Consider the following 17,015-nt stretch of genomic DNA (forward strand, 5'->3'; position numbering starts at 1 on the left):
CCTTTTCATTCACTATTGAATAAGGGTATGGCTTTTTAAAATTGTGTAGTTCCACGTGTTAACCTAAGATGGCAGTATTGAAATAAAATTATAGTGGCACCGAGTGTTTACTTAGCCAATTGTAACCAGTGAGCTTTGTCTTTTGAATTTCTTAGAAGTGTATGCAGATTCTAAATTCTCCAAACATGTTATCTGAAGTTATTGTTCCATGAGTTTAACTAGGTACCACAGACTCTTCTAGTGCTAGCTGTTGAAAGATACTGGCTAAAATAAGGTAAAAGTTAATATAACTAGCCTGGCTATGCTTTGAATTCAAATTCAGCTGTCCATTTGTCTTTTGGAAAGACATGTTTTGACTTTCAGTAGACTGTAGGTCTGTGATGGCTAGAACTTTATTTCCCTGGTCTGTCCTCAGTGTCTAGAACATACATGTGATACAGTTGGTGCTCAGTATATAATGAAGGAATATCCACAGTTCTGTAGTCATTTATCCTCCTAGGCATCTAAACTGCAAACCCATGTATTATTCTTGACTCTATCTCCCTCACCTTCTACATCTACTCACCATAATGTGGTATTTTTTTGTTGTTTCTCTTTTCCAGTTTTATATCAAGTTCTTTTACTTTTCTTCACCCCCACTGCTTCCACCTCAATTCAAACTAATATCGTCTCTCATTTTGATTTTAGCATTACCTCTTAAGTGCTTCCCTGATTTTAGTTTTACTTCTACTCGAATTCAATACAGCTAATTATGTAGGCAATGGAAGGTATATACAAAGATGAAGACATTTAAATTATTGTCTCAAGGCGTGCATGTCCTATTTTGGAGCATGTCTATATAACAGCACTAAAACGGGTAAAAAAACAATACTGAAGAAGAATTGATTTGAGCCATTGGAGTTTGGTAAAGTCTATATGGGAGCAGGAGTCTTTGAGGTTGGTCATATTAACCCTTAACACTTAACTTTACTGAAGTATAATTGATGTGAAATAAACACATATTTAAAGTACACAACTTGACAAGTTTTTGCCTGTTTATACAGCCATGAAACTATCATCATAATCAAGATAATGAACTATCCATTGCCTGCAAAAGTTTCCTTGTGACTCTTTCTAATATAGTTCCCACCCCTCATTCCCAGGCAGATCCACTGATCTGCTTTCTGTCACTATAGATTATTTTGTATTTTCTAGAATTTTATATGATGGAACCTTATAGGATGTATGTGTACTTTTTTAGGGGTTTGGCTTCTTTCACGTAGCATAATGGTTATAAGATTCATTTGTGTTTTGAGTATCAGTCATTTATTCCTTTTCATTTAGTATTTTACATGTTGTTCAGTCGCTCAGTTGTGTCTGGCTCTTTGCAACTCTATGAACTGCCAGCACTCTAGGCTTCCCTGTCCTTCACTGTCTCCTGGAGTTTGCTCCAACTCATGTCCATTGAATCAATGATGCCATCCAGCCGTCTCATCCTCTGTCGCCCCCTTCTCCTCTTGCCCTCAATCTTTCCCAGCATCAGAGTCTTTTCCAGTGAGTCAGTTCTTCACATCAAGTAGCCAAAGTAATGGAGTGTCAGCTTCAGCATCAGTCCTTCCAATGAATAGTCACAACTGATTTCCTTTTGGATTGACTGGTTTGATCTCTGTGCTGTCCAGGGGACTCTCAAGAACCTTCTAGAGCACCACAGTTTGAAAGCATCAATTCTTAGGTGCTCAGCCTTCTTTGTCATCCAGCTCTCACATCCACACATGACTACTGGGAAAACCATAGTTTTGACTATACAGAGTTTTGTCAGCAAAGTGATGTCTCTGCTAGGTTTATCATAGGTTTTCTTCCAAGGAGCATGCATCTTTTAAGTATTTTACTTCATGTTCCATTATATGGATATAATGGGTTTGTTTATCCATTCTCTTTATGGTAGACATTTGGATCATTTACAATTTGAGGCTACTGCAAATAAGGCTGCTGTGAACATTTGTGGTCTTTGTGTGAACATATGCTTTCAGTTCTTTTGGGTAATTAATGCACTGGAAGGACTGATGCTGAAGCTGGAGCTCCAGTACTTTGGCCACCTGATGCAAAGAGCTGACTCATTAGAAAAGACCCTGATGCTGGGAAAGATTGAAGGCAGGAGGAGAAGGGGATGACAGAAGACAAGATGGTTGGATGGCATCACCAACTCAATGGACATGAGTTTGAGCAAACTCTAGGAGATCGTGAAGGATAGGGAAGCCTGGCAAGTCAGACAAGTCTGAATGACTGAAAAACAACAACAATACCTAGAGATGGAATAGCTGAGTCATTTGTAGGTGTATGTTTAACTTTTTTAGACACTGCCAAACTCTCCCACCAGTGTGTGAATTACAGTTAGTCTATTTCCTGGCCAACACTTGGTATGGTAGGTGTTGAATATTTTTAACTTTGGCCATTCTCATGGGTGTGTTGGAGCACTTCATTGTAGTTTTGGTTTCATTTCCCTAAAAATTAGTGTTGGAGGATGGATGGAATGAAAAATGCCAACCAAACTGAGAAGTCATCATGAAAATGAAACAAAAGGTGGGCAACTTCATGTAATCAGTGGATCGGTTTATTATTATAGAATAACTTACAAGGTGGGATCAGGATCAGGCAGACAATGATCTGGAATCTCTCTCAGCTGTACTTGGCACTGCTCATTGGGCATTGGGGCAGTTTGACAGTTAACCTGGGATGTGAGGGCACAGGCTTGGGTATAGGATGAATATTTCTAAGTCAAGACTGGCAGACGGGGTAACTAGTTCCCTGGGCACGGGAAATACATCAGTGAAAGTTTTCATTGGTTGGAGACTAACAGACCATTGAGGCCACCTGGTCCTCATGATTATTAAACAATATCTTTAACGACAAAACCCTCGATGGCAGAGAAGTGATTCAGTATTACACATCACAGCCCTGGCAGGGACAGGAAAAACGGTTAAGAGCTCAAGATAATATCAGTTATGCTAACAGCCATACAACTAGTGACACTGAGCTTATTTACCATCCATATGTTTACTTTGGTTAAGTGTTCAAATCTTTTGCCATTTTTTAGTTGGGTTATTTATCGTTTTTATTATTGTTGTTTTAAGAGTTCTTTAATGTATATTCTAGATACAGAGTCTTTCTCAGATTTATACTTTGCAAGTATATTCTCCTAGACTGTGGTTTGCCTTTTTTGTTTTTATAATAATGTCTTTTATGGGCTAATTTTGTGACACTTTCGAGGCAGTTCCTCCTGAGCATCTGTTTGGTACCCTGTATATTTTGAGATTTTCCTGTAATGGCTTGTGTGAACACAAACTATTCCTGGCCTTGTGTTAGCGTTGGGGGTTCTTTCCAGTTCTTTGTGTTCAATGCTTTTTGCCTGGATTTGGATCATTTTCTCACAGACCGTGAGTTGATCAGGACTAACTGAAATCATGAGAGGAGTCACTGCACATCTCTCTTCTCTGGTATCCTAGCCTGTAAATTCTAGTCAGTTGGGCCTCCATGAATTTCCAGTTCTGTCTCATCTTCTCAGGAAGATTGCCATACCCTGTTTGGGTTCCCGTGCCCTGCGCTGCAGCCTGGAAACTAGGCAGTTAAGATGGGACAGCTGTGGGGATTGGCCTCCCCTCACTCTTATTCTCACTATTGTTGAATATCTGGAAACTGCCTTTTCACATCTTTTGTCTGGCTTTATAGTAGTTTAAGGCAGGAAGGTAAATCCAGTCCCTGTTACTACATCTTGGCTGAAAGCAGAAGTTATTTCTATGTATTTTTCTTGAGAAAAAACTTTATGCTTAAATCATTTCATTCTATATTTGTGTTAAAATGTCAAATTTGATACTTCTCCAAATGCCTCTTTGGAGCTGATGCTTCAATCTGATATAAAATAGGATTAAATTCTTTTTCCTTGTAATTTTCTTCCCAAAGCATCTCATATCTCTGGCAGTTCATGTTGCTTATTTGTGCGCTTACATAATTGTGGGAATTACACGAGTCATCTAAAGCTCTATTTGATATTCTCAGATCATGTTTAAAAATACACTTTGTGTAACATTAGTTGAGTGTGAAACATGAATTAAGAGCTTAGAAAAACCTAAGCTGAGTACATTTAGGAGAAAACATGCAATTATTAGTTGTTTTTCTGGTTGAGCTTTTTTCTGGGTGTTTTATCTACTTTGAACACATGCATAGTCATCAAACCTCATTCAACAACATAATTTTAGACTTCAACTTAACTTTCCTTTTTAATGGAAGATTTGATAAAATCTCCATACCAATTTATGTAAGTAAAAAGAGGGCTGAAATTTGGAGAACTGCATTCTTACTTGCTAGATGACATTAGTTAATTCACTTGTCCTTTCCCTGTTTCTAAAATGAGAAGTCATGACCAGATTTCAACCTGAAAATATTAGAATTCCAACTGTGTATTTCTACATAGAATTCATATAAGTTATTCATTTGTTTTCTTGTATTTATATTGATAGTTAACATTTTTAAATTTAAAAAATTTAAATTTTTTAAAGCTAAAATGAACCTCTGTTAAAAGTGGTTTTGTCACTTTTTGGAAAATGTGATATCTCTAATTTAATGCATTTTTATCAGAGGGATAGGGCAGAATTAAAGGTCCATTACATGCCTTTTTGTTCTTTGTTGCTTTTTTTTGAGACATTGTGCTGCAAGTTTTACAGAATATCATTACAAGTCAGGGATGTAGTTAATATGAGAAATGTGACTAATAGAAGTCTGTGTTTGTTGGAGGGTTGGAGTATGCAGTCAGAATATAAAGAAGAGAAACTACATGATTCAAGAAAAAAAAAGAAATGTTCAAAGCAAATTATAGACTATCTGCATTTTCCTTAATTTGGTGTTGTGTGTAAATTTAAAATGTAAATTAATCTATTTAGACATTAATGCAGAGCTCATTAAGACAAAATTATTAGACTTCTCTGAAATACACATAATGCAGGAGATAAAAGCTAATGTGGAACACAATTGTAGATGCACTGTTCCTCAGGATGTCAGATTGTAAAATACAGCAGAGGGATTCTTAGGATGTGTAGAGTCTGAACTCCCAAAACTGTATTCAAGTTTTTATGGGTTTGAGCATTTCTCTGGGATGAAATCTCATTCCTTTAGATTTTCAAATGGTTTCATGTCCCAAATAATTATAAAACTATAGACACAGTGAGTATTGAATACATGTCATTGCTGATTGCCTTGGCAGTTCCTCCTTTAAAAAAATTCTACATCTTCCTACCAAAAGACAGCAGTTTTTAGTTAAGGGTAAAAAGCTAGTTCTTTCTGTCATGGCATCCTGAACCTCACAACTCTGTTTATTGAATGGCCATATGATACAAAGAAAACTATGTGGGATCCCAGGTAGAATGGAATGTAGCAGTCTTTATGGTCTCTGCAATTTTCTGACAAAATTATGTGCAGTGGCCTTATATTAGGAATTGAGTAAATTGAGAAGTGGTTTTTTTTTTTTCACATTCTTGCCCCTGTTGTCTTCCCATACATTATGTTCTCTTGTTCTCTCTGGTCTTTCTAACCCTCCAACCCCTGGACAGGCAGACACACACACACACGCAGACACACACGCACTCACTCACTCACTCACTCACTCTTCTGTATTCCCTCATTCAGGCATATACATGCACGCTGTAACCCATTGACTGATGCCAGTGTTTTGGACTTAATCATAAACCAACTTTGCTTTGAATAAGCTTGGGAATAAAATCCAGAAAATTTCCCATGGCATCCTTGAAACTTGGATATATTTAAGAAGAAGCTGGGGTTTTGGTTCTTTCAAACAGCAGTTGGGCTTGTACTTAAAGAAGTAAATCAGTTCCTAGCAGATAGCTTAGAGGGGTGTTCACTGTGAGGATCTGGCAGACTTCACATCCCCTATGACAGGTCCCCTGAAATTTTTAACTCTCAGACTTGTCTACACCAAGCCTCTAGCAACTTGTCAATTTACAGTTTTAAGTTTTCTGACCCTGGCATGGGTTCCTGTGGAGGTTTCTGCTCCTGTAAATTATGATTCTCTGTGTCTGTCTGTCTCTCCAATTTAGGGGGCAGCAGTTTGACCTGTGACCTCACCTCTCTAATGGATCTAAGATGAACCGTTAAGTTTTCATTTTGTTTGGCTCTTTGTTTTTAGGATGGAACAGCAGTTTCTAAGCTCCTTACAGACTGAAAACTGAAAGCTTGAGTTTTTTTTTATACCCAGAGTTTGATATTTTCTCAATTGAGTTTCAAATAATAAAGTATAAATCAGTTTACATATTGCTTGCATGCATGTGCATAAGGCAGAAGTACTGGAGTGGGTTGCCATTTTCTCCACAAAGGGATCTTTCCAACCCAGGGATCAAACTCACGTCTCCTGTGGCTCCTGCATTGGCAGGCGGATTCTTTACCACAGAGCCACTGGGAAGCCCAAAATATGAGATCCACATATTGTTTAGTCATTGTTTATAAGTGAAGAAAAGCATTCTCACATTCTTAGCCCTAAGTAGGCCCTTGATTTGAAGTGTGTGGTCTAAGAGGACTGAAAAATTATTAGGTAAATTCTTTTGAATTATGTACCTCATAATTATAAGTTAGATGTTTTACTTCTGCTTTTCTAGGGAGCCTTGAAGAAGATTACATGAAGAATAATTATATTTATTCTAGTTTTGGCACTTGAACCATTAAGGATTACCAAGTTGAATTCCAGCTAAGAAAAACAAATAGTGAAGAAAAAGTTTTGTTTAAGTCTAGTGATTTATATTCTGAGGTTTTATCTATTGGGAATACTTTTTGAGTTAATGCAAAAATTACTTAACCTTTTTATTTTTAATCTTGTAACTTATTTAGGAATGTGTTAAATTCTGCTTTTTACCCTTAAAATCCAACCTATACATTTTGCGAGCTCTGAATTTATTTTGAAATAAAATCAAGAAGAAAGATTTTTAGAATTGTATAAAATATGGAGGTTCAGTTCAGTTCAGTCACTCAGTCGTGTCCAACTCTTTGCAACCCCATGGACTGCAGCATGCCAGGCTTCTCTGTCCATCACCAACTCCCACACTTTACTCAAACTCATGTCCATTGAGTCGTTGATGCCATCCAACCATCTCACCTCTGTCATCCCCTTCTTCTCCTGCATTCAGTCTTTCCCAGCATCAGGGTCTTTTCCAATGAGTCAGTTCTTTGCATCAGGTGGCCAAAGTATTGGAGTTTCAGTTTCAGCATCAGTCCTTCCAATGAATATTTAGGACTGATTTCCTTTAGGATGGACTGGTTGGATCTCCTTGCAGTCCAAGGGAGTCTCAAGAGTCTTCTCCAACACCACAATTCAAAAGCATCAATTCAAAGCATCAAATGTTGGATCCTGCCAAGGAAAGCTACCCCACGTCCAAGAGCAAAGGAGAAGCCCCAACAAGATGGTAGGAGGGGCAAAATCATGTTTAGAATCAAACCCCATACCCGCCAGAGACACTTGGAGAACTCAAACAAACATTGTGTGCACCAGGACCCAGAGACCCCACAGAGCCTGAGCCAGAACTGTGTTTGAGTTTATACCTCCTGCAGAGTTATGGGTCAGCAGTGGACTGCCACAGGGGCAGGGGCTCTGGGTGCAGTAGACCTGGATATGGCATAAGCCCTCTTGAAGGAGGTTGCCATTAACCCCACCATAGAGCCGCCAGAACTTACACAGGACTGAGGAAACAGACTCTTGGAGGGCACAAACAAAAGCTTGTGTGCCCCAGGACCTGAGAGAAAGGAGCAGTGACCCCACAAGAGACTGACCCAGACTTGCCCATGAGTGTCCAGGAGCAGAGGCCGTGGGTCGTGGTGGCCTGCTGCAGTTTGGGGGCACTGAGTGCAGCAATGCATTCATGGGACCTTTTGAAGGAGGTCGCCATTATCTTTATTACCTCCACCATAGTTTGGCCTCAGGTCAAACAACAGGAAGGGAACACAGCCCCACCCATCAACAGAAAATTGGATTAAAGATTTACTGAGCATGGCCCCGCCCATCAGAGCAAGACCCAGTTTCCCTTCAGTCAGTCTCTCCCATCTGGATGCTTCCATAAGCCTCTTATCCTTCTCCATCAGAGGGCAGACAGAATGAAAACCGCAGTCACAGAAAACTAACTGGTCTGATCACATGGACCACAGCCTTGTCTAACTCAATGAAACTATGTAGGGCCACCCAAAACGGACAGGTCATGGTGGAGAGTTCTGACAAATCCTGGTCCACTGGAGAAGGGGATGGCAAACCCCTTCAGTATTCTTGCCTTGCGAACCCCATGAACAGTATGAAAATATGGAGGTGGTTAAAGATAATTTTAGACCACTTTAGAGATTTAGTTTTATGTTCATGTTGATAGCATATTTTACAAAGTTTCATAAGGCATTCTTTTCTATTTTTTATAAAATAAAAAAGCTTTCTCTGTGAGATAAAATTTCTCTAAGCTAGATTTTTAATACAGTTCCTTGGCATTTTAAAAAAAGATACAAACCAAACCAAGGCTTCGCTGGTGCCTCAGATGATAAAGAATCCACCTGCAATCCAGGAGACCTGGGTTCGATCCCTGGGTTGGGAGAATGCCATGGACAGAGGAGCCTGACAGGCTACAGTCCATGGGGTCGCAAAGTCAGACACGACTGAAGCGACTTAGCACACAGAACACACAAACTAAACCAGTGAAGTACCTTCTTATTCTGTGCTCAATAAAGATTTGTGTACATACATTTAGGAATGATTTACACGTAATTCTTAAAGTGGTAATCTGTTTCAAGTGATAGTATGATACACACACAGACACACACACACACACATATTTATGTGGTTTGTAATACACCCAACAAGGGGTGATATTGCTATCAAAAAACAAGAAGTCAGGGACCAAACTAGTACCAACTGATGCAGACTAGTACCAACTGATGCAAACTAGTGCCGTATTTTGTAATTAGGTGTCTTAGAAATAGGCAAAGTGATTTTAATTATGTCTGGAAAATGAGATAAAGAGGAGGAGATTGGCTGGCAAGGCAAAGATGTTCATCTATGAAGGAGAAAGTGTTTAGGAAATTGTATCCATTGGATCTGGATACAACTTCAGTACAGTGTTCCAGATAGCTGTTACTTACTCATTGGAGTTGAAACATTTGACCTAGATACAGGTTCTCTGAAGCTAAACATTGTCATTTTTTTGACATATTCCCTTTCTTCTGTGCTACAATAAAAATGTAGTTGCATACACTCTATTACTCAGCAAACTGAGTTCAAGGTGTAGAGTATAATTACTATGTTGCAGAAAATTGGGCACATCCATTTTTGTCCAGTGCTTTTTGTATGTAAATACGAGGGACGTCAGCCACCTTCTTTTTCTGGAGTAGCTATAGCATCTGCTCTGTGTGCAGGATACCAGGGCACAAAGGGTAAAGGTAAGCAAAAAATAATTAGGAGGGAAATTGTGCACATTTCTCCTTTATATCTGGCATTATTGTAAAAATATGTAACCTACAAAGAATTATAAGTTACTTACTATTTTCTGCAAGCACATTTAATCTCTAAGTAAGCTGATGTTTTAGTTTTTTACATTGTTTTGAGGAAGGCTATGTTAATTTTGACCCTCTAATATGTAGTTACCTTTGTCTTTCATTATCACTATTGTGTTTATGGATTTAATCAGACCTTTAAAAATACTGTTTTTTGTATATTTCAACCTTTTGTAATGGAGATTGATCTGTAATAAGATAATATTTAGGGCATTTATTTTTTAAATCGTGTTTTTCCTTTCTGTTGAAAATTTCTTGAAATTCTAAAATATTTTCTTTAATTTAGATGCATCATATGGCACAAGACAGTCATTTATTTTTGTCGATTTGGCTTCCTATGTGAATCTAATTATATATAAACTTGATTTCCCATAAAACTCCCAATAAGCATTTTCAAACCACAGTTTTTCTCAAAAACTTTCTTCTCAAAAATAGCTGATTTTAATATGTGACTGAAAGTAGGCAGTCAGAAGAGAAAGTGGGATTTATTGCACTTTATATAAATCTAAGGAATCTTAGGTTTAAAACTTAAATTTGGGTAACAATCTAGATTTAATTTCTTCTGTAGCTTGTATGTGTGAAGTTAATAGGACTTTGAACTCATCATTTGTACACAGCCCTGTTAGTCTGTTCCCCTTCCCCCAGCACACGTTTTTTTTTGTTTCATATGTGTGTGTGTTGTTTGTCTATTATCTTTTTTTTGCCTATTTTGTCTTTGATTGACTTTTGAACCCAAGTATGTAGGTAAGTCTGTTCACTCCACTGCCTAGCGAACGCTTTTGCACACAGTAGCCGCCAGCCACATGGGGTTATTCAGAACCTGAAAATGGGGCTGGTCTGAATTGAGATTGCTGTAAATATAAAGTGCACATGGCATTTAAAAGACTTGGTAGAAAAAAATAAAATAGTTGTGATTGTTTCCCTTGGGCTTTGGATCTGCTATCCATTTGTTCCATCTATTTTTATGTGAGGAATCAGGGGGATTCAGAAACTGCTGCAAATATTGCTGTCCTCCCAGAAAATTTGTAACCTAATGTTTGGTTAACTGTGTTTGAATAGTTTTGTTTTTTTTTTAATTGAATATAGTTGCTTTACAGTGTTGTATTAGTCTCTGCTGTATAGCAAAGTAAATCAGCCTCACGTATACATTTATCCTGTCTTCCTTGAATTTTGTGTTTGAATAGGCTTACAAATTATATTTAAGAACAAAAGCCATAGTCTTTTTATAAAAGTTGGAGAAAAGGCTAAATAGCCATTTGCTGCTGTTTTTAAAAAATTGTTTATTTATTTATTTATTTTTGGCTGAGCTAGGTCTTCTTTGCTGCTCAGACTTTTCTCAAGTTGCCTCAAGTAGGGACTATTCTTTAGTTGCAATGTGAAGGCTTCTCATTGATGTGGCTTCTCTTGTTGCAGAGCACAGGCTCTAGGGCACACGGGCTTCAGTAGCTGCGGCATGTGGTCTCAGGAGTTGTGGCTTCTGGGCTCTAGAGCCAGGCTCAATAGTTGCGGCACACTGGCTTTGTCGCTCTGCAGCATGTGGAATCTTGCCCGGGTCAGGGATCTAACCCATGTCTCCTGCATTGGCAGGTGGATTCTTTACCACTGAGCCACCAGGGAAGCCCTACTGCTACTTTTAAAATAAGTGTTTATCAGAGAAAAATCATAGAAAACTTGAAAGAAAATAAAAAGGTGACCTAGCTCATGTGTTGAAAGCTATTGTTTCTGGCAGTGTATAAACTCCATTCCCAACCACAGATCTAGTTTATCAGCTAGAATAGGTTGTGTCTTTACCCTTTTGTGACTCTCTCACATTTGGTGACCAAGTCAGGTCTCATAAAACATTGAAGAAATATGCATTACCATTCACTGTTCAGACTTGGTTTTAACCAAGAAATTTACTGAATAGTGTCCTAATTCGCTAAAGATGAAATAACATTTGAAATTCATTCAGAAGAGCTCCAGAGAGTAATCAATATTTACTAAGGGCCAAGTGCTCAGATTCATTCACAGAAAGGCAATACAGTTTTGAAATCCATATCAACTTGAAGTTCCCTTATCTACCAGTAAAGACTCAGCTTTCTTTAAGCTTAAAGAATAATGTGTGTGTTTTAGATAGATTTACAATATTCAGTGATCCAAAATTTTAGCCATATTGTTGTTTACATAAAGATTTTTAAAAGATGAGAAAGTTGTGTGTTAATTCTAAGTGTGGTTATTATGTTAAATTACTATGTATGTAGAAAATGTTTATATGTGTCTTTTTCTCTATTTCTCTTTTAAGTTCTCAGCCAGTTTCCTCTCCAGTCATCCTCCAGTTTGGCCATGCAGAGACCCTTCTTCCACTGCTTTCTCTCATGGGCTACTTCAAAGACAAGGAACCCCTAACAGCTTACAATTACAAAGAGCAGATGCATCGGAAGTTCCGAAGTGGTCACATTGTACCCTATGCTTCAAACCTGATATTTGTGCTTTACCATTGTAAAAATGCTAAGACTCCTAAAGAAGAATTCCGAGTGCAGATGTTACTGAATGAAAAAGTGTTACCATTGGCTCACTCACAAGAAACTGTTTCTTTGTATGAAGATCTGAAGAACCACTATAAGGACATCCTTCAGAGTTGTCATACCAGTGAAGAATGTAAACAACCAAAGGTGAACACATCTGATGAGCTATGAGTAACTGCCAAACATTTTTAATTCATCAGCAATCTCCAGGGAGTGATTCCATGCTTGGAATAGGTGGGCAGTCCCTGGGTACAGAAAGCTTTAACATTTCTTGGGTATTTCTGTTTATTCAAAGAAAAATGTTTCTTTTTGAGTCTGGACATGGATGTGTAAGGAATGATTCTTCACTGAAGCAGCTCTCTTATGGGAAATCTATTCAGAGATAACTGGCACTACATATGTTTACAGAAATCAAATTCTTCCTATTTATGTAAGAAATCTCACACTGAGATAGAACATGATTTGAAAATGATACACAGAAGTTTTGAAGTAACAAAATATTTTGTCAGTTGGACAGTCCATAACTTGACTGGACTAAGTCTAGGAACTTTACAGGTTGTGCTGCCATTCTTTCATTTTTCCTCAGGTAGCATAGTTCTAGTATTATCTTCTTAATCAGAACTATTATGATTCACTGGGAGTATCACTTTGGAATAAATTAACATCTCTAGTTGAGAATTTGAAACAATATTAAGAAACAGTAAAATTTAAAAGAACACCTTCACTGAAGGAAGACAAAGTATAATATAATATCTTTGTTAAGAGTATTTATAAAGTATTTGAACACGATTTCAATAATTCCTTTTAACCTCTTAGTAAGTCTTGAAAGGCCGTGATTTAATTATCATACCTGTTTCACATATATAACTGGAAGAAAAGAGAGGACCATTAGCAACAAGACAGAAAATAGAATCAAACTTAAATCCATTGCTTTATGTGTTTTTTTGTGTTTTTTTTTTTTACTTTATGTGTTTTTAAAAATTGTCACTTTGCTTGTATTTGTATATTTTGCTGTTATGTGAGATATATCTTTTGAGGTTTAATTTCATGTTTGTTCTTCATTTTTGTAAAGACTGACTTCATATGGGTGGGCTTTCAGATTCACACATGCTGCTGCTTAGTCACTCAATCATGTCCAACTCTGTGACCTTATGGACTGTAGCCCACCAGGCTCCTCTGTCCATGGGATTCTCCAGGCAAGAATGCTGGAGTGGGTTGCCATGCCCTTCTCCAGGGGATCTTCCCAACCCAGGGATTGAACCTGGGTCCTCCCACATTACAGGCAGATTCTTCACCATCTGAGCCACAAGGGAAGCCCTTTCACAGATATGAACCCATTTCAAAGCAATAGTACTGAGTTCTATCAAATGCCATAAAAGTAGTTTCTATAATAATAAACATAATTCTTATAACTTTACTACCAGGTTTTTTTCTGCTTTCCATATTGATACACAATCAATAATTGATGGTAAAAGGATAGCATTTCAGGCAGCTTTGACTAATCAGGTGATATAAAGACATTTTCTTCCAATAAAAATTTCTGGGGAGGAAGGCTCAAGAGGAGAGTAAATATATTTATATATATATATATTTATATATATATATATAAAATTATGGCTGAATTGCATTGTTGTATGGCAGAAACCAACACAACATTGTAAAGCAATTTTCCTCCAATTAAAGAGTAAAAAATTTCTTAGGTTTTCACTTATTAAGAATGGAAATCCATTTTGTTAAAAATCTAAATAAATTGTTACAACTGTATATTGAAATTATAAAAAGATGCATAGATCATTTATCTATAGATCATTGATCTTCAAATGAGTGATGTTCACAGAATAGATGATTAGCTGATAAATATCACTGATGCATCAATACACTACTGATTATTCCTACAAAGATCTGATGTTAATAATTTTCTAAGAATTCGTCTAAGGCAGACAAGAAGAAAACAGTATATTCATGCCCATCATACTGTTTTATCAAAGTTAACATTATATCATTTGGTTTAGATCAAATAAGAATTGAAGACTTTTGTATGTCTTCCTGATGCTTTTCCCTCGCTGCCTGCCTGTTGGTAACCACCAACATGAAGTTCAGTATTCACCATTCCACTGCATGCTTGACTCTGAAATTTTATAGTATTGTGGGAATTTAAACTTTTCTATAAAAAGGACTTCACTGTGCATATCATTCTTGAATAATTGATTTAATTGCTGTATTTGTTTTTCAAGACTTTTTTGATCATTTATCACAAATCAACAATATCAGTTCATGAGTCATGTACTTTATATGTACAAACACTAGACTCAGACTGTGAGCATGTTAAAGTTGAATAAACCTAGTTTTTCTTTCAAGGGGCTTATCTTAAAAGACCTTACAACAAATTTACTTGATATCTGGAACATTAAATAATTTGATTCATGAAGTTTTCATAGAAATTGTTTAATTTATTATTTATTTATTTATTTATTGTTAAGTAAAACCATATAGTTATCATTGTAGTCTTTGGTATGTAAACTATTTCAGGATAGAGGGTAAGTATGGTCCATTTTCATTAATGTTACAGAGGCTGTGACATTATTCTGGTGCTATTATTCTCACTTAGGAAATACCTGAAACTGAAGAATCTTATGATAAAAGCAAAAGATCTTATCTCAGATAGGATATATAAAAAGTTGAATGTTGAAAAATAACCTTTGGCCACCAAGATTTCATTCATGATAGGTGACCACTTTACTCAGTTAAGCCAAAATGTAATCACTATTGGTTCTGAGATTTTGGTCAATTAACAAATAGCCTATGAACATTAGTCATTTTTCTGTCTGTAGTCTACAACTTGATGTGTGCAGTGCGTTTGTCTTTACTCTTTTTTTATAGTCATTTTATCATTTTGAAGTTTCTGTTCTCCAACACAAAATCCTGCGCTTGAAACTGTCTTTGTATATAATCTTGATCTTAGTTTTAACACTGAAAGCAGAGTTCAACTTGAAAAGGAGCTTCATTTTTTTCAGGCAAAAGTCAAATTTTATACCTTTGAGTGCTTTCTTTTGTAAACTGTGGAACTGATGCATGACTTTAAATATCTGGGAGCTACATACAGCCAAACCAGAATTTGTAAGTATAAATTTTTGGAATGTATTTCTTTAAGGTGGTATTTCATACAGTTCATTAATGATCCTTGGAATTTGGACTATTCTGCCAAATGTAAGCTGAAAATAAATATTTGCATTACAATGTAATTTGCCTTTTATCTAGCTCTTCTCCTGAACTTACCCAGTCACTTAATTCTCATAGAATCACAGATCACTGAGTTTTCTATTCTTTTTCTCTCACTTAAGCATTTCCTTCCACTCACCTATCAGCTTAACCTACCCTTAAGCACCTTCACATCAGTCTGTTAAGCTATTTTTAAATTGGTGTATGTGTATGTGTGTGAGGAGAGAGAGAAGAAAAAGAGGGAGTGAGTATTTTTGAGAAAATTCCGTAGCAGGAAAAAAGATGTCATATTATTCTAGTTAAAAGAATTGTAGTTTGGGCTTCCTACCTGGCAGATTAGGAGGCGGTTAACTTTCAGACTTCATTTTATCATTACTGGAGTAATATATTTTAAGATAGAAGGATTCTTAAATTTATTGTTTAAGAATAGTTTATTAAAACTAGTTTCAATTTAACATCATCCATTGTTTTGCTGTATTCAAATGCTGTATCAGTGGTAACAGTGGAATTTTGACTTCATTCATTTGGGGCACTTTGGCATGCAAATTGTTTTAAGTAATGCAGCTGATTGTAAACCACTTCAGTCTCTTGACACTGCCCACCACTGGGGGAAAACGTGCTTTTGAAGATGCTGCCACTCTCTGTCCTTCTCTGTAGCCACTAGCTATAATTGCTTAGGTCAAGAAGTTGTATGCTTAGCAGGAAATTGAAAGAAGACAAATGTCTAGGCAGAGCTTTGTATGTGACCATTTCCAGGACAAATCAAATTGTATCTCCAGGCTCAGCTCACTGTACAATGTACCTGGTATACCAGGGTGGGGCAGGTTAGTAGCTGTATTACAATCCATCCCTTAGAATTGCATTTGTAACATTTCCCAGTATAACACATTCAGGCCTTACTGGAGATTCTAAATTGTATGAATTACAGGATAATGGTAACTACGATTATATTGTGTACTTATTTTCCATTCCACTGCTTTAAAGCAGTTCCTTAGCCTCATGCCCTTGACCCATTCCTGGAGTCCATAAAGCCAGGCTCATTGAGTGCGCATTGAACAGTGGCAACTGGCAGATGCATTGGCTAATATCCATGATGAGGAATTTGAGGGAATGAAAAAGGCAAGGCTTTGCTGCAGGTTGCACGTGTGTCATGCCATGTCTATGGTCTCTGCCCCAATCCATCATGTAATAACCACCATTGCAATAACAATGTGTTTTACAGCAAACACCACATGACCAATTATATGTCAGTAGAATCTTGTTACATACAAATACTGCCCGAAAATATCTCCCAATCTGAGGATCTGAAGATAAAACTTAACCCCTGTATGGTTGTTAGCATAACTGACGCCATCTTGGGCCCTCACAGTTTCTCCCTCCGCTGACCCTACCCAGGGCTATACTGTACAGTGAACCACTTCTCTGTCATCAAGGGCTTTGTATTAAATAGTTGATAGGTATTGTTTAATAATGATCAGAACCAGGTGGCCTCTATGCTCTGTTAGTCCCAAACAATGATGAAAACCTTCACTGATGAATTCTTGGTGCCCAGGAGACTAGTTATCCATTCATGAACCTTGACTTAGGAATGCTTGTCCTGTTTCCAAATACCTACCTCATATCCTAGGTTAACTATACAATTATCCCAATGGTCTCCCGATGATGCAGAGTACAGCTGTGAATGTTTCTGGATTATCCACCTGATCCCTTCCCACCCTGTAAGTTACCCTACAG

The 17,015-nt window shown here is 37.2% G+C and overlaps 1 protein-coding gene across 2 annotated transcripts in view; it reads left to right on the forward strand.

Moving 5' to 3' along the window:
* MINPP1 (multiple inositol-polyphosphate phosphatase 1) overlaps positions 1-15,304 on the forward strand; it is a 35,047-nt gene extending 19,743 nt beyond the window's left edge. Inside the window, exon 5 of one of the 2 annotated variants that reach the window (XM_043925985.1) lies at positions 11,840-15,304. In XM_043925985.1, coding sequence (XP_043781920.1) covers positions 11,840-12,233 — 394 coding nt within the window. In that variant the 3' untranslated portion in view covers positions 12,234-15,304. The remainder of the gene's footprint in view (positions 1-11,839) is intronic. The other variant, XM_043925986.1, reaches the window with a different exon arrangement.
* The last annotated feature ends 1,711 nt before the right edge of the window (positions 15,305-17,015 follow it).

The sequence above is a fragment of the Cervus elaphus genome, chromosome 15, assembly GCF_910594005.1.
Source record: "Cervus elaphus chromosome 15, mCerEla1.1, whole genome shotgun sequence".
In the NCBI taxonomy this organism is placed as follows: Eukaryota; Metazoa; Chordata; class Mammalia; order Artiodactyla; family Cervidae; genus Cervus; species Cervus elaphus.